This window comes from Hylobates moloch, unplaced genomic scaffold (assembly GCF_009828535.3).
Source record: "Hylobates moloch isolate HMO894 unplaced genomic scaffold, HMol_V3 SCAFFOLD_9, whole genome shotgun sequence".
Classification (NCBI taxonomy): Eukaryota; Metazoa; Chordata; class Mammalia; order Primates; family Hylobatidae; genus Hylobates; species Hylobates moloch.
The window spans coordinates 41,172,180-41,189,625 of record NW_026652284.1 but is presented as its reverse complement, the minus strand read 5'-3'; the positions used below and the strand labels follow the sequence as shown (position 1 = coordinate 41,189,625).

Sequence of the window (17,446 nt, the reverse complement as noted above, 5' to 3'; positions counted from 1 at the left end):
TGAAAAGCATGCAGCTTGAGGAAGTTTGGTTTGACTTTTACTTTTTTGCGGGGAAAGGGAGGGGTGGTTCAGAATTGACTAGAACCAGCTGAGAACCAAGAAGCAACCTTTTTAAGATAGAGGACCTGTCTGTTTGTTTAGTCTTGGAGCTTGTGTGACTTGGAGGGCAATTCTGTTATGTTATATGAAGAAATAAAGTTCTTAAATATAATAGTTTTTTGTTTGCATCAACCAAAGAAATGCAGAAATAAGGACTGGTTACTTTAATTTGCTGCTAAATGAGAAGCAGGTTTGGCTTTATTCATGTTACTATAAAAACTAAATAATAAAGTATTCACACCAAGCGTGAATTTTTTTTTTTTTTGCCAGCAAAAGTTAAAACATCAAAGAAACCTCTTTCAAATACTAACAAATTTACTTACAAACACCTATATTTATTATTTCATAAATAGGCGCAACAGGTTCCATAAAAAAAGATTAAATACAGACACAGTATGAAGAAACAATAAGACAGAGCCATATGTAAAGGTTATAATTTAGCTGTTTCCAATCTGTTTCTGCATCTAATAAAATACCAGGTAAGCATTTGGCAGTTTTATACACAAAAGGACTTAAATGACATTTACTAACCATTACACAAAAAGTGATACAAAAAAGCAATTTTTCTGCAGTACAAAATAAATGTGTTTGCGCTTCCCTTAATACTAGTTTCTTTTTGTCTGATCAATGAGACAAAGCCAATTTGTTTTTAAATTAAAATCACTTGGGAATACTTTTTATTTTCAAATATTTTGAAAATATAGAACTATTAGTCAGTTGTTTTAAAAACGAAGTAAAAATATGAATGTTTGCCAATTTAACCCCTATTGTGAAATCAATAAACTGGAATGAGCCAGTTTCAATTACAATTTAGCTACAAAAACATTCACATTTTATACTCTAGGAGAGTGTAACATAGATGCTATTTACAAACTTGCTATGACTGCTACATCAAGCCATTTAAAAAGTCTTTAGTAGTTTCATATAAACACCCATTATGAAAACCAATGGAAAATCCAGGACTTTTATCCGAGACATCTACAGTTGCTAAGGCAGTTACTAGAGCGCAGCACTTCACAGCAAAAAACCAACATAAAATCTGAATGGTCCAAATTTCCTTCAGGGAAGAGGAAAAACAATGTCCATAAAGGATTAAAAAAAAAATAAAGAAGCATGACTATTTCTTCCAGAGTGGGTGACCCACAAGCTCAAATGGTCCTAAGTGCTTAGCAACTTGTATTTTCTAATAAAATGGAGAACTGCCTTGACCGTACAAAGCAATCCATGGTGAAAACACTTCCCTGAATTCCTCAGTGGAAAGAAGAGGTGTTCAGATTCTCAAGTAAGGTACAGTGCTTTGTCCCTCTGCATGCCCCTGTAGGAAGAGAGAGAGAAAAAAAAAACAGTTCCTTGTTACAAGGCAACCTGTTCTACAGGTGAAAATGGGGGGATAGATGGCTTTGAATTATTTGCTCCAGCTTGAGTTGTTCACTGGGAAACTGCAATTAGTTAACCTACATCTGAAGTGAGAAGTGAGCTAAAGGCATTTGTTCTTGGAAGAGCTAGAAGACTGCTTAACAATTTCTGGTGTCTTCTGCCTTCATGAACGTGAAACTATCCCGGATCATGTTTTTGGAAGCAAGAAAACGATCAACTAGGGATGATATGCATGCTATGAGCGCTGTCCACCACCAGGTGGCGATGACCGGCCGCTTACCCACTACTGCAGTAGTCGTTATTCCAGTCCACTGGCTGTGGGGGAGGGTTTCTGCACCCCGAACGCACATACTCCATTGCCTGGGTGACAACTTGTGCAGCTGTAGATGTAGGATTGATAATAGTCTGATAGTCGGGTTGAAGAGTAAATCCCTGAAAGGGAAAGCAAGTCCGCAAATAAGGATCAAAATGCATTTTAAGAAGAAAAGCACCTAAATATTTATTCATTCTTTGCAGACACACTAGGCCCCTTGCTTCTGTCTCTGCAAGGGCAAGCCTGTCGGAAGAGCCCAGAAAATTTAAAACAAAGGTAGAAAAGAAATGCCCACAAGTCCATTCTTCTTACCTTTCCTTCATTTAGCCATGTGTCAGAAAACCTTTAATTATACCCTTGAGCAGATAAATTGAATTGAGAAACAATTTCAAATATAGAGGAGCCAACTCAATCAAAACAAAGGGAGAAGAGGGCCTAAACCCCTCAAAGTTTATGTTTTCTATCAAACCTAAGGATACATTAATAGTTAATCCCCAGAATATGCAACAGAATCTTTTTTGAAGGATTCAGGCAGCAGGTGGCTGAGTGTTTTATTAGACTACACCTATTCACATATTGTTCTCAAACCTCTTTTTCTTCATTCAGTCACAAAGGGACCATCTGCTTCTTCTTTTATTTGTATTTCTCTCTCAGCTAAAAAATTTCAGCCAAAGCTTTTTAACAGTTGTTGGACTAATATAGGGAAAAGAGATGCAAAGCAACTTGCCATTGCAAAACACAGGGAGGGAAAAGTGTACCACAGAGCAAATATTTTTTAATTGAAAAGTCTATTAACTGGCAAACAATAATCAGACTTCAGGAAGATTCTTCTAATACACTGGCATGGTGAAGTGTTGACTTTTAATCCTAGCAAAGCTATTAAAAATTCAGGGACAGAATCTCTGAAGTATATAGCTATATCTGGTAAACAAAAAGCATTCTACACTAAGATTTATTTTTAGCTTCTCTGGTGAATTCAAGAGCAACATAAGCAAGCTTTTCTGGAAATGACCAAAAAGGCAACTTGATTAATCTCATGATTGTCTCTGAAGCAGATTCCATCCATGATTTTTAACCACTAAGAAATCAAGAGATTGAAAAAGAAACCATTCTCTATTTACTTGGAGAAAGCTTTTGAAGGCATAATATTGTTGAATTTTCACACTTTTAAAGAACTCAGCAGGATGACAGGAGGATTGATTTTTAACTAGGGATACCTCCTTAGACTTTTATTCATGTTTGAGTGTCCCTCGTGTAAAGACTCGAAGGCACCTATTACCAAATATTCTCATTTCTCATTATTCAGTTTTAGATAGTAAGTTTATTTCTTATTCAAATGATAAAGACTTCAAGCCAACATCACCACTGATTCCCACACAAACTGTGGACAAAGACAAAACTCTGAATGATTGGAGACAAATCACTGAAAAATGGAGAATTCAACCAGATTGGTTACTTGATCTCACACAGACTAGAAGAAATTCACAGCTTGTTTACGGAAAATAAGTTTGTCTATGTAGATGTGACCTGTTCCTCAAGCTGTAAATATCTTCCAAAATATTTCCCTAGTGTCTAGTTAGATGCTGGGCGAAGGGCAGGAGAAAACTCTTGAGAGGAGCTTTGTCTTGGCTTCCTTTATTCAGCCTCATCACAAGGCTGCTGTAAGCATCTTGAGATCAGAGAGTGTTTCAAATACGTACTGGGTATTCTCAGGGCCTAGCCTATAATAGTGGCTCAATAAATCATGTTTTTCATAAGCAAAGTTTATTGCAGACTGTTTGATGCTACTGTTGGAAAGGTGCAGGGTATATAAGTGATTAAATGTCAAGGATTTCCTATCTTTTTGTTGTTGTTAGAGACCGGGTCTTGCTCTGTCACCCAGAATGGAGTGCAGTGGCATGATCACAGCTCACTGCAGCCTCAAACTCCTAGACTAATGCAACCCTTATGCCTTGGCCTTCCAGGTAGCTAGAACTACAGGTGTGTGCCACTATGCCTGGCTAATTTAAATTTATTTATTTATTTTTTGTAGAGATAGAGACTTGCAATGTTGCCCAGGCTAGTCTTGAACTCTAGGGCGCAAGCAATCCTCTTACCTTGGTCTCCTAAAGTGCTGGGATTGTGGGCATGAGCCATTGTAGTCAGCTGCTATCTTTTTAGTGTAAAGTTCTCCATATTGGATTTTTGTTTTGTTTTGTTTTTGAGACAGGCTCTTGCTCTGTCACCCAGGCTGGAGTGCAATGGCACCATCTCGGCTCACTGCAGTCTCGACCTCCTGGGCTCAAGCGATCCTTCCACCTCAACCTCCCAAGTAGCTGGGACTACAGGTGCTGCCATTATGCCTTGCTAAATTTTTTTTGGTGTGCATGTATGTGTTGTAGAGACATAGTTTCGCCATATTTCCCAGGCTCATTTCCAATTCCTGGGTTAAGGCGATCCTCCCACCGTGGCCTCCCAAAGTGCTGGGATTACGGGAGTGAGCCACCATGCTCGGTCTCCATATTGGTGTTTTACACCGTTGACAAAATGCAACCTAAAAGGAAAAAAGTCTCAAAAAAGAAGTAGTCGAGAATATATTGACTTAGTTGACGGTGTGGAAACATATGAAAAAGCAAAACACAAGCACAAATAAACAAATAAACCCAGCAACCACACGAGAACACCCACCCCCTTTCGCTGCCCTTCCCCACACAAAGACAACAGAAACCGCCATTTTTTTTCCCCATCCAATGAAAATAGTTCCTCAGGTTGTAAGAAAACATTATTAGTTTAAGATTCAATGAGTGACTTCAGTTTACAAAACCAAAATTATGTGTTAGCTACCAAGTTCAAAGATTTAAACTTCAGCTAACTTCAACGTCTATTTTAAGATCACTAATATCAAAACAAGGACCTAGAAAAATACAAGCAAAGCCTGAAGTAATATTATTTCACATTATTTTACTTTCTTTCAATTTAGAAAATGACACATTCCTCTGAACACTATAAAAAGAGATGCTGAGGTCAAATGTAGCACTCAGTAAATATTGATTATTGGTGTAAATATGAAACAACATGATGATACACATTTTTTGAAAAAGTGTTTGCTTAGTAGTCTAATTAAACAAGACTGAATATTTTGCATTTTAATACTCAGGAGAAAAATCACCAACTGTTTTGTAGCATGCCTGGAATTTTAAATTTCATTTTCTGGTGCCAGATTGAAATAAAAATAGGAAACATGATAAAGATTAATTTGATGTCAGAAGGGACATTTGCTCTTTAATTAGATTTCTGCAGCCCTCGCAGTTTTGTTGTGCCACCAGAGCAAGTCCGAAAAAGCCTGCAGCACAACCAAACAGTGATCCTCATATCCACACTTTACTGGGAACTAATTTCATTTCCTGCCTGTCTGGAGAGGTATTTTCAACAGGCATCAGTGTTTTTGTCTTCACAACTGATTTATTCATCAATCTCAATGTGATTTTTTTAAAACCTTTAAATTACACCCAAATCCTAAAGCAGCTGTTTATTACACAAGGAAATTGAAAATCTGTCTGTGTGATATCATACAAAGATTTTTTCTTAAGGTTATAAAGGAAGTTGACAGATATTAATGATTTTTTTCTCTTGACCTCATTCGACAATCTCGTGAGCAGAAGAAAAGGAAGAAAATGACAAAAAAAGCAGGTCCACAGTTTCAGTGTATAAAACATTATTCTAGAAAAAAATGAAACTGTTATTCCTGGTGGACTACACAATCATTTTTGTAGGATACATTCATTTTCAAAAGGATAATAAAATAGCTAAAGTAACACTGGAATATGAGACACTATTTTAAAAATACAGTTGCTGTTAACTTTCTTCTCTCTCTGTCTCTCTTTCTCTCTCTCTGTCTGGTGTTTGGGTATGTCCACATGGCTCCCACATGAGGAAGCAAACATCTTCAGCATAAAGGTGTTTTGAATGATGAATCAGGTCAGATTTTATCCACAACTCAGGTCTGCATCTACAGGCTGAAGACTAACTGATGACTCGGATGTGGGCCCCAACAGACTGTGGCGGTGGCAATAAATGAAGTGATAACGTGGAGGGGTGGTGGACTCCCTTTTTGATCCTGATTTTAGGATTATCAGTTCTCTGGGGATACCAGTCCCCTTCACCTGCAGGATCCCACTCCAATTCCCTGCCCTTGACTCTGACCTTGCCCCTACCTCTCTCTTTATTCCCCTGCTTCCCACTGGCCTCCTTCCCATCTCCTGGACAGGCCATGCTCCTCCCCAGATTGGCTCTCCCAGCTAGAGTCCCCTTTCCTGGCTGCTGCTGTCTGTGGGAACGTCCTCTACACCCTTCCTACTTTCCAGTATTTAAAGCGTGCTTCCTCTTCTCATCCTTCAGGTCATTGTGCCAGCCCTTGAGAAGGGCTTTCCTTGTCCATCCTAGCTAAAGGCTCTGTCCTTTCTCTATGCACCCTGAAAGTCTAGAAGTCTTGTCTTCCAGTTTTATTTTTTTCAGGGGACCTTCGTTATTTGTTTATCATATCACCACTGCCATCCCTCCCCTGCCAACTCCATGGGGCAGGGGTCTCATGACTTGTTCTCACTCATCACTCAATTTCCAGAGCCTAGATAGTGCCTACCACATGTTAGGGGTTCAATTAAAATTTTTCGAATCAATTACATTTTAAAAAACTTCCACGAATTGAAATTGAAATTCTACTACCTGATCTTTGAATCCTTCTAACAGTGAAACACTTTTACTGCTCATTTCTTTGTTTATTTGTTCACTACTAAACAATTATTTTGACTACTTACCATGATCAAGGCATTGTTAAAAGAGCTCTTAGTCAATGTAGTCTTTGGAGCGATTTACTCTCCATTTTGTGCTTATGCCATTTGGGTAAATTGTAATCAGGTCTTCCCATCTCAGCAAGCATACTTTTTGGGATACACTAAAAGAATTGACTTAAAAGATGATGAATAACTTGTCCAATGTAATCTGTTCTATTTTTTCTTATACAGTTCAGATTCTATATGGAAAGACAAATCTCTTGGATTTTTACATGTGGTCTTATGTAAATCTGAAATATCTGAAAACTATTCAGGATCACAGCCACATCATCCAAGGTGTTTATGTTAGCATGAATAGAAAAAGTAATCATCTCTGATTGATAAATCAGAAAAAAGATCTCTGCACACAGCTCCAGCCTGCAGCATGGTGAGGAAACTGAACTTTTGGTTTTTTTCCTCCAGGAAGAAACAGCCCCCAACTATAGCACCGTAAGCAAAACATGGGTCCTTAGCTAGGCAGCACCCTCAAACAGGGGTCAATTATCCAACCAAGGGTGGTATCCTCCAAACAACTAATTCTTCATACAAACATTACTGCTTCATTAAGATGCATGGATACCCAAGTATGTCCCTTTAATTGAAGTTGATGTCTGATGGGAAGAGTGGGAATTTGACCCTCAGAATATAACTTGGTCATTCCCTCTTAAGACAAGGCAGGGTGGTGGGAAGTGGCTTTCTACGTACTCTTCTTCCCCAGTGAATCAACGACTGTGTTGGATGCAGATAAGAAAATCGTCATAGCTTTAACAGTATCTTTGGCTTAGGGACCAAGAAAGACTTCAGTAAGAAGATGAATCCCTTTGTTCTCCGTAACGACTTTGATTTGAGAAGTAACCAGAATTTAAAGATCCTTTGAATTCTTAGGACATACAGGTTTTCTCATATGAAAGAGTTAAGAGTCTACAAGAACGATTGTGAGTGAGACGCAGCAAGCCTAGCATTTTAGAATCCAGCCTCCGAGATTTGAACAGACCTGGGTTTGAATTCCATCTCTGACCTTATGAGCACATGACTTAACTCTGCCAAGCCTCAGTGTCTTCCTCTAAATGAAGATAATGCTTGTACCCACACTATAAGTTTTCTGAGAATTAAAGAAGAGGTGGTGTATTAAAAGCATTGGGCTTGGTACTGTGAGCTCTCAAAAATCCTGTCAATAATAATAATAGTAATAATAATAATGAATTGGGGACTATGTATATTTGATTTCTTTTTCTGCCTCTCCTTCCGCTTCATCTCGATCCCAATCCAACTAAAGATTCAAATTCCACAGAGAGGTAGACATCAATTCTATAGGAAAGCTGTGTTTGCCTTATATCCTTATAGCTTGGAGAGCAATAGAGTAATTGGAGTATGTAAGTGATACCTGCCTTTAATGTGATTTGTAGTTTTTACTTTTATTTATTTTTTTAAAAATTATATTGTCTCCACAGAAACTATAAAAGATTGCCAGTGTCAACTACACTGCAAGTTGTCATGGCAGGGTAGTGGGAGAAGCTTTCAACTGGCAATAATCACATCTCAGATAAACTTCATTGGCTACGATACTGCCACTGCGCAAAGCTGCTTTTATTTTTTTAAATAAAATTTAAAAAATGGTTTTAGGATTTCAGGATGCCTTCTGTTCAGTTTAGTTTATATTGTTTGAGCCTAATTTTCAAATTTTAAAATAACACCAAAATCCAAAAGCAATATTTGATTTCAAAGAAAAGTTAAGCTAAAATTGCACACAAATGGTTTCAATAATCAGGGAGTGGGTAGGGAGGCTTCCAAACAGCCTGTGTTTTTCAATTTATGCAGAAGCGAGATATCCATTTTTAAATAAAACTCTGGTTAAAATGTTCAGTTCTTAGGACTTTCAGGGTTCCACCAGATTTGGTGTTGGACCTGATTTCATTTTTCAGCATTTATTGGACTCAAGAGGCATACCAGTCAAGACTTTCTCATCTCCAAACAATATTTTTTAAAAAGTTGTAGAATTCTCTATTCCAAAGAGATTCGGCAGCACTTGGTATCTTAAAATAACAAATGTACTTTACTCAAGAAACAGAAAACAAGAAGAATGATTAGAAACATGAAGCAAAATGGATATCATGGGAAAGAAACCAGTGATTATGAAAAGAAGTGACTGTCAATTGTGATGGCATAATGCCACACGAACTCACCACTTGTAAATTACGTTTTACAGAAAGCAGATATTTGTTGAGTATCTTTAGTGCTCTCTTGACTTAAATAGAAGGATAGAAAACACATATCCCCAATCCTGTGCTGGATAAACAGCTCCCCCCACCTCCGCCACCACACTTCAGAATAGGGGTGCACACTCTAAGTCCAGAGCCATTGCACTTACTTGCTGCATGGTGGGTGAGTGTAAGGCAGACTGGACCTGCATGGGGAGCTGGTTCCCAAGGGGCTGCTGCATGGTGAGCGGCTGGTGCTGTTGCATGTTGAGATGCTGGTGAAGAGGCGGGCTGATCTGGAGGGGAGGAGGAGGGGACACAGCCATGTTTGCTATAGAGACAGTCACTGGCATTTGGTTATTCGGCTTGGGGGCTATGTTCCTGGGGAGACTAGGATGCATGGCGGTTAGGTGAGGATTCATTCCCGGTTGTTGGTGATAGTGGGAACTTAGGTACAGGGCCGAGTGGGCCTGGCTGGGCCCATGGAACACCGTCGGCTTCGAATTGATCAGCTGAGGAGGTTGAGATGTCTTCACATCAACAGGTTCACTGTAGCTCTGTTGAGGAAACAAATGAGCAGAGTTGGGAGACTGATACATGAGTGTTGATTCTAGCTATGACGCTTTGTGAGTTTATTAAAGCACCTTCCCTGGAATCCATACCCATGACTATCCTGGACTCTCTTATCTAAGAATTTCTTCACCATTATTTGTAATGTGATTTATACAAGACAGCTTCTATCCCTTTTATGAAATTGAAAACAATCTGCAATGACATTTTGTTCCTTTGCCTAAATGTTTTTAACTCGGTGACTTTTCTCATCATCCACACGAGGGTGACAAGATGGGTTTGTGGAGGGGGGGAGACGGGAGAAGGCAGATGCCGCGAATGCCCAAACGGGAAACACACGTGAAGATTACTTTCAAAGCAAATCAGTTCTGGAGTTCTTCTATAGATTATAGGTTTAGTTTTTAATTTTTCCTTTTTTATATTCTCAAAGAGACTTGGCCTAGATATTTGCACAAAGAAAACAAAGCTGGTTGATGGAAATGGATATGGGAGAACAGAGTTCTAAAATACCTTTCTGAAGTCATATAAAACTACATTAATATACTCTTCAAAGTAACTGCAGAACTTATCCTGAGTTTTAAAATGAATTTGGTGATGAATTGTCCTCCATAATGAAGTAGATAAAAATAATCTCTCTTAGAAATTTTAGATTCCATCATAAATTAATATAATTTTGCCCTAATTTTTTCCACACCTTCATATGATCATTTCCTAATAATATTTTAATTGATTTTAAAACTGAACATTTCAGTAAAGGCTGAAAAGAATCAAGAATTAACCCTGTGGCAATTCCTCATGGGCCTGAACCTACCTCCTACATTTCCTGAGAGGAAGAGACTGATAAAACAACCAAAGGTAGAAGGTAGAACCAACTGGAAGGAAAAAAACGACAAAATGGATTGGAGAAAAAAAAAATCACTCTGTCAAAGCAAGGTCTTGAGGATGCATATATGCTTTTACTCTGCAATCTCAATGTCATGCTTATTCAGCTTTCAAGTCAAAGTGAGTTTCTTGCTACTCTCCGCACTGCAGGGAGAACTGTGCCATGAGGGCTCTCGGGGTCCTTCTGCTCAGTGCACCACCGGGCAACCCACTGACAGGCCCTTAGAGAAACGGGTTCATCACGCACGACGGCGTGAAAGTCAAGCCGGGTAGCTTCATTATCACCAGGCAGCTTACAATACGGTTAGCAACACAACTCATTTGTCTTCAATAATGCAGTCAAGTTTCATGAAAACCACAGTAAGAATGATGCTGCGTATGTCTGCTGACTCCCGGGGGGACAGGCTGGGGTGGGTGGATGATTAGCCCCACGTTCTGTCATTATAGAGAGGACACATCTGACACCTGTAAAAGTATGCCAAACCATGGAAACCTGGGGTCCTGTGAGACTCTGAATACTCCACGCACAGTATAAAGTAAGGTGTACTGAAATAATTCCAGCCCCTTTGGAGAGTCCTCTCATTCTGACATTTTTCCCTGTATCACACGTTGATGCAGCTTTCTGAAATAGGAACAAACATTTAGACTCCCTGTCTTCAGTATTAACATTAAAAACGTCAAAAACTGTTCATGAAAAAATTTTAAGGGGAGGTTTTAGATCGAAGAAGCTTTATTAAATGTAGCTCCTAAAAGGTGCTTTTCATTAAAAAGAACAAGTTTTAAGTAGATTTTTTTTGGATTCCATTTAAAAATTCTTATTGTTGATGTGCAAAATAGTTAACAATTCAAGGAAAAGGTCAAATGGGTTAATCGAGGCTATGTAAACAGTGACTACTTCCACATCAGAATAACATGTACTGCAATTGATATGCCTCAAAAATTATTCCGTATATGCCAGAAAGATTATGTGTTAAGTCTGTGTGTTTAAGTAATCTGGAAAAGTGTTCGGTATGTTTGAATTCCCTCTTTTTAGCCTATTGCAGAAGGGCTAGTTTCATATTTAGTCACAGCCTGTGTTGACTTCATACCAGAAAGAAATCATATTTATAAAGATGGATACATATTGGTGCATCTTTATTTTTTGCTTTATAGTTGTTGTTTTTAATTTAAAAATAATACAAGTCACTCACATTCTTGTATGATCAAAAGTAGAAAATATGTGTAACTGTAAAAATGTTTTCATTTTTAATTTCTATATATAACTTATTACTAGATAATGAGGTAACTTTTGGCTAAAGAAATAAAAATATCAAATTCAAAATAAACAATGAATCTAATTCTCCTGAATTCTACTATTTAAATAACAGTATGTGGTCCATCATATAGAGAGATGATAGATAAGCAGATGTAGAGATGGAATAGATGTACAGATTTATAGAAGTGAACAGACAGCAACCTAATTTGAGATACTTTATTACCAACCTTGTAAAGCTCTCTTTTCTCATGGATAATTAAACACAAAACAGTTTCTCTACCTAGCCACTTATTTGTCATTTATGTCCTCCATATCAAAGCATGCAAAGACCAGTCCCCCTCAACCTACTTTGAAAGAGTAGTAACTTTTAATCACTAGAATAACTATTGGAAAACTCAAAGTAAATAGAGTTCCAAAGATAATGATTCAGACAACACTTGAAACATAATTTTTAACATAGGGGGAGGGAGAATTTGGGAAAGTTATATATATTTTCCCTTTATTTTCTAATCATTGACTGTGACAACAGAAATAATATATCCAGCCTTGTGCCTGAACGTGGCAGGTGCTCCAATATGAGTTCTTTTCCTGTAGTCTCCTTTCACAAAGATGTCCTGATTCCTCCAAAAAGACATCTTTTTTTGACAGTAGGGACTTGAATTTCTGTGGCCCATGCATCTACCGTAGTGCAAAGTACATACAAACACAATTATGTTTTCTAAGGAGTGAATGACTATCCTTGAGCAATCCTCCAGGCAGTCAGCATTGCCCTTGCTGACTTGCCCTCTTGACCGGACACACCGTTCCTCTTCCCATGGAGTGAGGAAGGATCTGAAGGCTTGGAAAAGCCACAGAGTATTAGACTGACCTTCCTCATGCTCTTCTCTGCTCTCGGCAGGAGCCAAACCCTTCCTGAAGTGATGAGAAATTACAGCTTTCCGCTCTGTCCTTTGGTTAGATACACTGCCCTTTATGCCTCACTGGTCTTGGGGGAATGGCGGTAGCAGGGCAGCTAGTTCAGTCTCACCCGTACTTTGGGAATTTGTATCTTTATGTAATGGTCCACTCATTTAGATGAGGAAAAACCTGCTTCTGGCTTCGCTTTTCATTAATTATTAAGCAGTCTAGTACAATAGACCATCTATTAATTACAGAGCTATTTTATTGTTCTGGAAGATAGGTAGAATAAGTTCATTTTCAGTGGCAAACTGCCATAAATTAATAATGTGATTAAATGAAAATACATAGAAGTCATAATGTACTCTTACTGTCATTTTTTCCCAATTTAACTGTGAAAGCAAGGCTACAATTTTGCTAATCAATTATATTGCATATGAAGACTTCTATGCCTATCATTCAGAAATTAGAACTATTTTCTCATACATACTAAGTAATTCGCATTTGTTTCCACTTTTAAACACATTAACCACTTTCATTTAGCAATGAGTGTCGTGTTGGTCACCTGACAAATGTGTTTCCCAGCTTGTAGACACCTGAAAATCAACCTTTGAATCCTACACTTTCACAGAAGGAATGTGTTCTTGCTGTTAGTTTCTGAGTATGTTCTCTTTCCTATTTGCATTTAGACCACAGATTCTGGAAGATAATTTCTACAAGCCATAAAGTGGGGGTAGTGGCCATAGAGACATTTTGAGTATTATCTGTAGGGGGTTCCTTTGACATATTGCAAAATGTATAAAGGACACAACTCTATAAGCCTGAAGATACCTCTTACTAACCAAATTGTTGATTACCCAAGGTAGCTTCAATCCCATTTACTTTGTATAAGGAAGATAATACTGCATAGTGTATAAATTTCCCCATTCTGGGATGATATGTGCTATAAAAATGAAAGATTGATAAAGCTATTGTTATTTAAAATAGCAAAGTATAAACACAATACATAAAACTCAGTGGAAGGAACAATATAAGAGTTGCTGAACCAAATCAAATTAATAGTCCATCTAATTTGATGCTTGTTTTCAGCACTGACCGATACTTGATGCATTGAAAATTAAACAAAATTTATGCACCTACTCAATTGTGCATTGCTCCTTCTGGAAGGAAAATTCTTTCTGCTCCATGCAGGTGATTAACTTATACCCTGAAGCATGAGATTTTATTATCTTTAAATCACGATCTGGGTTTACAGAGCTGCAAATTTTATGTTAACAGTCATACAATGATCCATCCCATTTGCAAATTCAGACTCAGTATTTGTCTCCATAGCTCACCATGGCATGGTATCTGTAAGTTTGCCTCATTCTATAAAAAGAAACTATTTTTTTCAAATCCACTTTCCTTTAATTGAACTAAGCATTGTGCTTCTTTACTATTGACTATGGAAACAGAGAACTTTCTTGACTTAATTCAATATTGTCCTGTTCTGTACGTTTAAAAAAAAAAGGTTTCCATTTGTCCTTTATAAATTTTAGTACTTCATGAACTATTCCTTAAGGTAGAAACAAAATCTTATATTTGATGTTAAGACCTTAAAATCATGAATCTGATTGCCTTTATTTAGTAAACCAGAACATAGTTATCCAAATGCCATATCCTTCCAGGTTGGCAATCCTGAGAAGTTATACACTTATTTCAATAATGCTGCCTTTCTTTGGGATATTTGGGAGCTTCCCTACTGGAATTCTCTTCAGAGCCTGTGGGACACTGTTTTACAAATCCTCAGACAGCTCTTTGTCTTTTGATGGTGAATTTGATTTTTGGAAACAGCTAATAGTCACTTGAAGCCAAGTCTGCGGGTTATATCTGGGTGATGTTTGGGGAAAAGAATGAGGTGTGAAAACAATGTAACAAGATGGATTTTCTAATGTGGCTCATAAACTTTTCCTGACTACAGTTCTAAAAGAGGAGTTTCAAAAATTTTTTGAACTCTGGGAGCAATAATAAAATGAGTTTGCAGCCTCCCAAGGTGACTACTTTGAATGCAACACTCATTTTGGGAATATAAATTCTGGTCTATGTGGTAAAATGAAACTAGTTCCATTGCTCTATAGTTATACATTGTTTTCAGCATAATAATTTAGATCCATGTCTAGGAATTCCTGAGTCTATGGAAAAACTATATTTCCTTAGGCTTTATTTAACAGTCCAACCCCATATGACCTTCAATAGTGTGTAAAATTGCTTAAGATGGGAAGGCCAAGCCTTCATAATAGCATATATCCTTGGACTTCTTTGCAGGGTTCATGAAGATCATTTCAATTAAGAAAACTATAGATGAATGCATTTTTGTTTATATCTAGATCATTTCTTATCTTTATAAAGAAATGTATCTATGACGGAAAATTTTCCTTTTTTAATGTCACTTTTAAAATTTCCTTATATCAAAGTAGCCTTTGATATAAAGACAAATTGAAAATATCATCCAGCTAAATTTTCGATGATATGCAAATCTTTCCCCCCTCCTTTGTATACCTACTAATACTAAAAATAAAATTAATAATAATACTCATAGCTTATATTTATTAAGTGCTTCCTATGTTCAGGATGCTGAGTCATGCTGTTTATTTTTTAAATTTTTGAATTTTAAAAATTTTAATTGTACTGTGATAAGAACACTTAACATGAGATCTACCATCTTCACAAATTTTCAAGTGTACAATCCAGTATTGTTGACTCTAGGTCCAATGTTGTACAGCAGATCTCCAGAGCTAATTCATCTGGTTTGAGGAATGCTTTCTGCCTGTTGATTATTGACTCCCTATTTCCCCCTCCCCCACCCCTGGCAACCACCGTGCCACTCTTTGATTCTATGAAACTGACTATTCTAGATACCTCCTATAAGTGGAATCATGCAGTACATGTCTTTCTGTGACTGACTTATTTAATTTAGCATAATGTCCTCAAGTGAACCATGTAATTTATATAGATTTTCTTATTTTATCCTCATGGAAACCCTAAGATGTAGGTCCTATTATCTTCTCTGTTTAACATTTGACTAAATGGAGACTTAGAACATCCAAGGAACTGCAGGAAGATATGCAGTTAGGAAGTGGGAAACCTGGGATTCGAATCCAGATCCACCCACCCCAATGACTACAGACTCCTCAGTCTGAGGACTCTCCCAGTACGATAGAGGTGGCACTTTTAGATGTCCTAGAACAGGCTTCCCGTGATTCCATATGGAAGCGTAGAGGTTGAAGTTGACTTAGAGGCCTTCAATCCTTATTTATAACATTTGCTTCTGCTTTTAAGTTTCTCTATGGAAACAAGTTGTTTATTTTAACAATTCAAGAGTTTAGCAATGTCCCCTTCAGATTAAATTAATCTAATTTGAAATGGAACATATTTTCTTATTCTGTAGTCAGAGAAAATTAAGCACGAACAATCACTACCCTATGTCTAATGCCAATGTGGACTTAAACACCCTTGAGTCTTTGTTTTCTGGGTTTCATAATCTTGAATCCTCCCTTTTTCTGCTACTACCTTCTAACTTTCGGCCTTCCAGCCAATTTTATGACCTTTTCCAACTTCCCCCTTTAAATGACAGAGCCTAAAATTGAACAAGGTATTCTGGAGTCTGACCAGCACTGTGTTTGCAGCATCCGATGTCCTATAGATGTGTCCTGAAATTCTGATATGCTCGTACAGCAGGAGTGACCAGAGCTGGGCAGTTTTGTCACTGGCTCCACACAACCATCTGAGGTACCCACCTGGCTGGAATAGCATGGCACAAAGCAGTGCTTTCCAAACATTCTGCAGGCCCAGATTCCTCTGAAAGTCTCAGCCTCTGTTGGTAGTGGGGGTAGCAGAGTGGGCAGTCGGCTGGACTCCACCCTCAATTAAGTGAGGGCAGCTTTACTCTTAGCTGTTTCCTATGTAAGAGCTGGCATGGAATTTTATGGGAGGTTGTTACCTCAATAAAATGAGGTGCCAGTTTGAAAGATTAAAAACATTTGAGAATTACTGAGGGTAGAGAAAAGCCTAAAGCTCTGGAACAAGACAGTGGGCAGTTTGAGTCCTACTCTGCCACAGCCACTGTGGGCAAGCCATTTACCCTCTCTGCCTAGAGACTGTCTAGAAAATGGGGCTAATTCCTACTGTGCAGGTTTGCTGTGATGGGAAACAGGAACACATGTAAAATGCCTACCACAGTGTAAGGCACATAGAAGCTACTCTGTAGACGGATGCCATGTATATTTTTGTTACTATTGGAAACAATTCAATATCCTGGTAAGAATGGGCCAGGATTTCCATTTGGAAGTTACAAAAGCTAGAATATTTGTTTCCTAGGATTAAGCATTTTATTTTTGGCAGACTTCAATGTTATTCAAGCCTGGAGTCATGTTAATTAATCTGCTGGATTAGATGATATATAGCACTTTTTTATTTTTTTATTATTTTTTTGAGATGGAGTGTTACTCTGTCGCCCGGATGGAGGGCAGGTGGTACAGTCTTGGCTCACTGCAACCTCTACCTCACAGGTTCAAGTGATTCTCCTGCCTCAGCCTTCTGAGCAGCTGGGATTACAGGCACTCACTACCGTGCTCAGCTAATTTTTGTATTTTTAGTGGAGACAGGTTTTCACCATGTTGGCCGGGCTGGTCTTGAACTCCTGACCTCAAGTGATCTGCCTGCCTCAGCCTCCCAAAGTGCTGAGATTACAGGCATGAGCCACCATGCCTGGCTGGTATATAGTACTTTTAAATGGAAGAAGTAATCACCAAAGCATTGTCAATCCTGTGACTCAGTTTCACAGGTAGAGTCAAAGGTCATTGACTGCTCTTATTTTTGATTATGTTCTGTAAGAAGCAGCTAATTTTAAAGGATCACTTCAGGTCTTTCAAGTATCATGAAACAGTCCACTTGGATCTGCTATATACATCTTTGTCTTTCAGCACCCAGCCCTGTGTCTGACATAGAACAAGTGTCCTGCAGCCCTGCTCTGGATGCAGAGTATGGCCTAGGGGTGAAGAGGGAAGAA

The 17,446-nt window shown here is 38.1% G+C and overlaps 1 protein-coding gene and 1 non-coding gene across 3 annotated transcripts in view; both read right to left on the bottom strand.

Annotated features, from left to right (window-relative positions):
• Positions 1–396: 396 nt before the first annotated feature.
• TOX (thymocyte selection associated high mobility group box) overlaps positions 397–17,446 on the bottom strand; it is a 308,486-nt gene continuing 291,436 nt past the window's right edge. For both annotated transcript variants that reach the window (XM_032759710.2, XM_058444146.1), the window contains 3 exons: positions 8,966–9,352; positions 1,757–1,908; positions 397–1,414 (listed from right to left, as the gene is read on the bottom strand). In XM_032759710.2, the coding sequence (XP_032615601.1) occupies positions 1,378–1,414; positions 1,757–1,908; positions 8,966–9,352 (576 nt within the window). In that variant the 3' untranslated portion in view covers positions 397–1,377. The remainder of the gene's footprint in view (positions 1,415–1,756; positions 1,909–8,965; positions 9,353–17,446) is intronic.
• LOC116814062 (U4 spliceosomal RNA) lies at positions 8,040–8,180 on the bottom strand. The gene has a single exon (XR_004371151.1). It is a non-coding gene; the product is annotated as a U4 spliceosomal RNA (small nuclear RNA).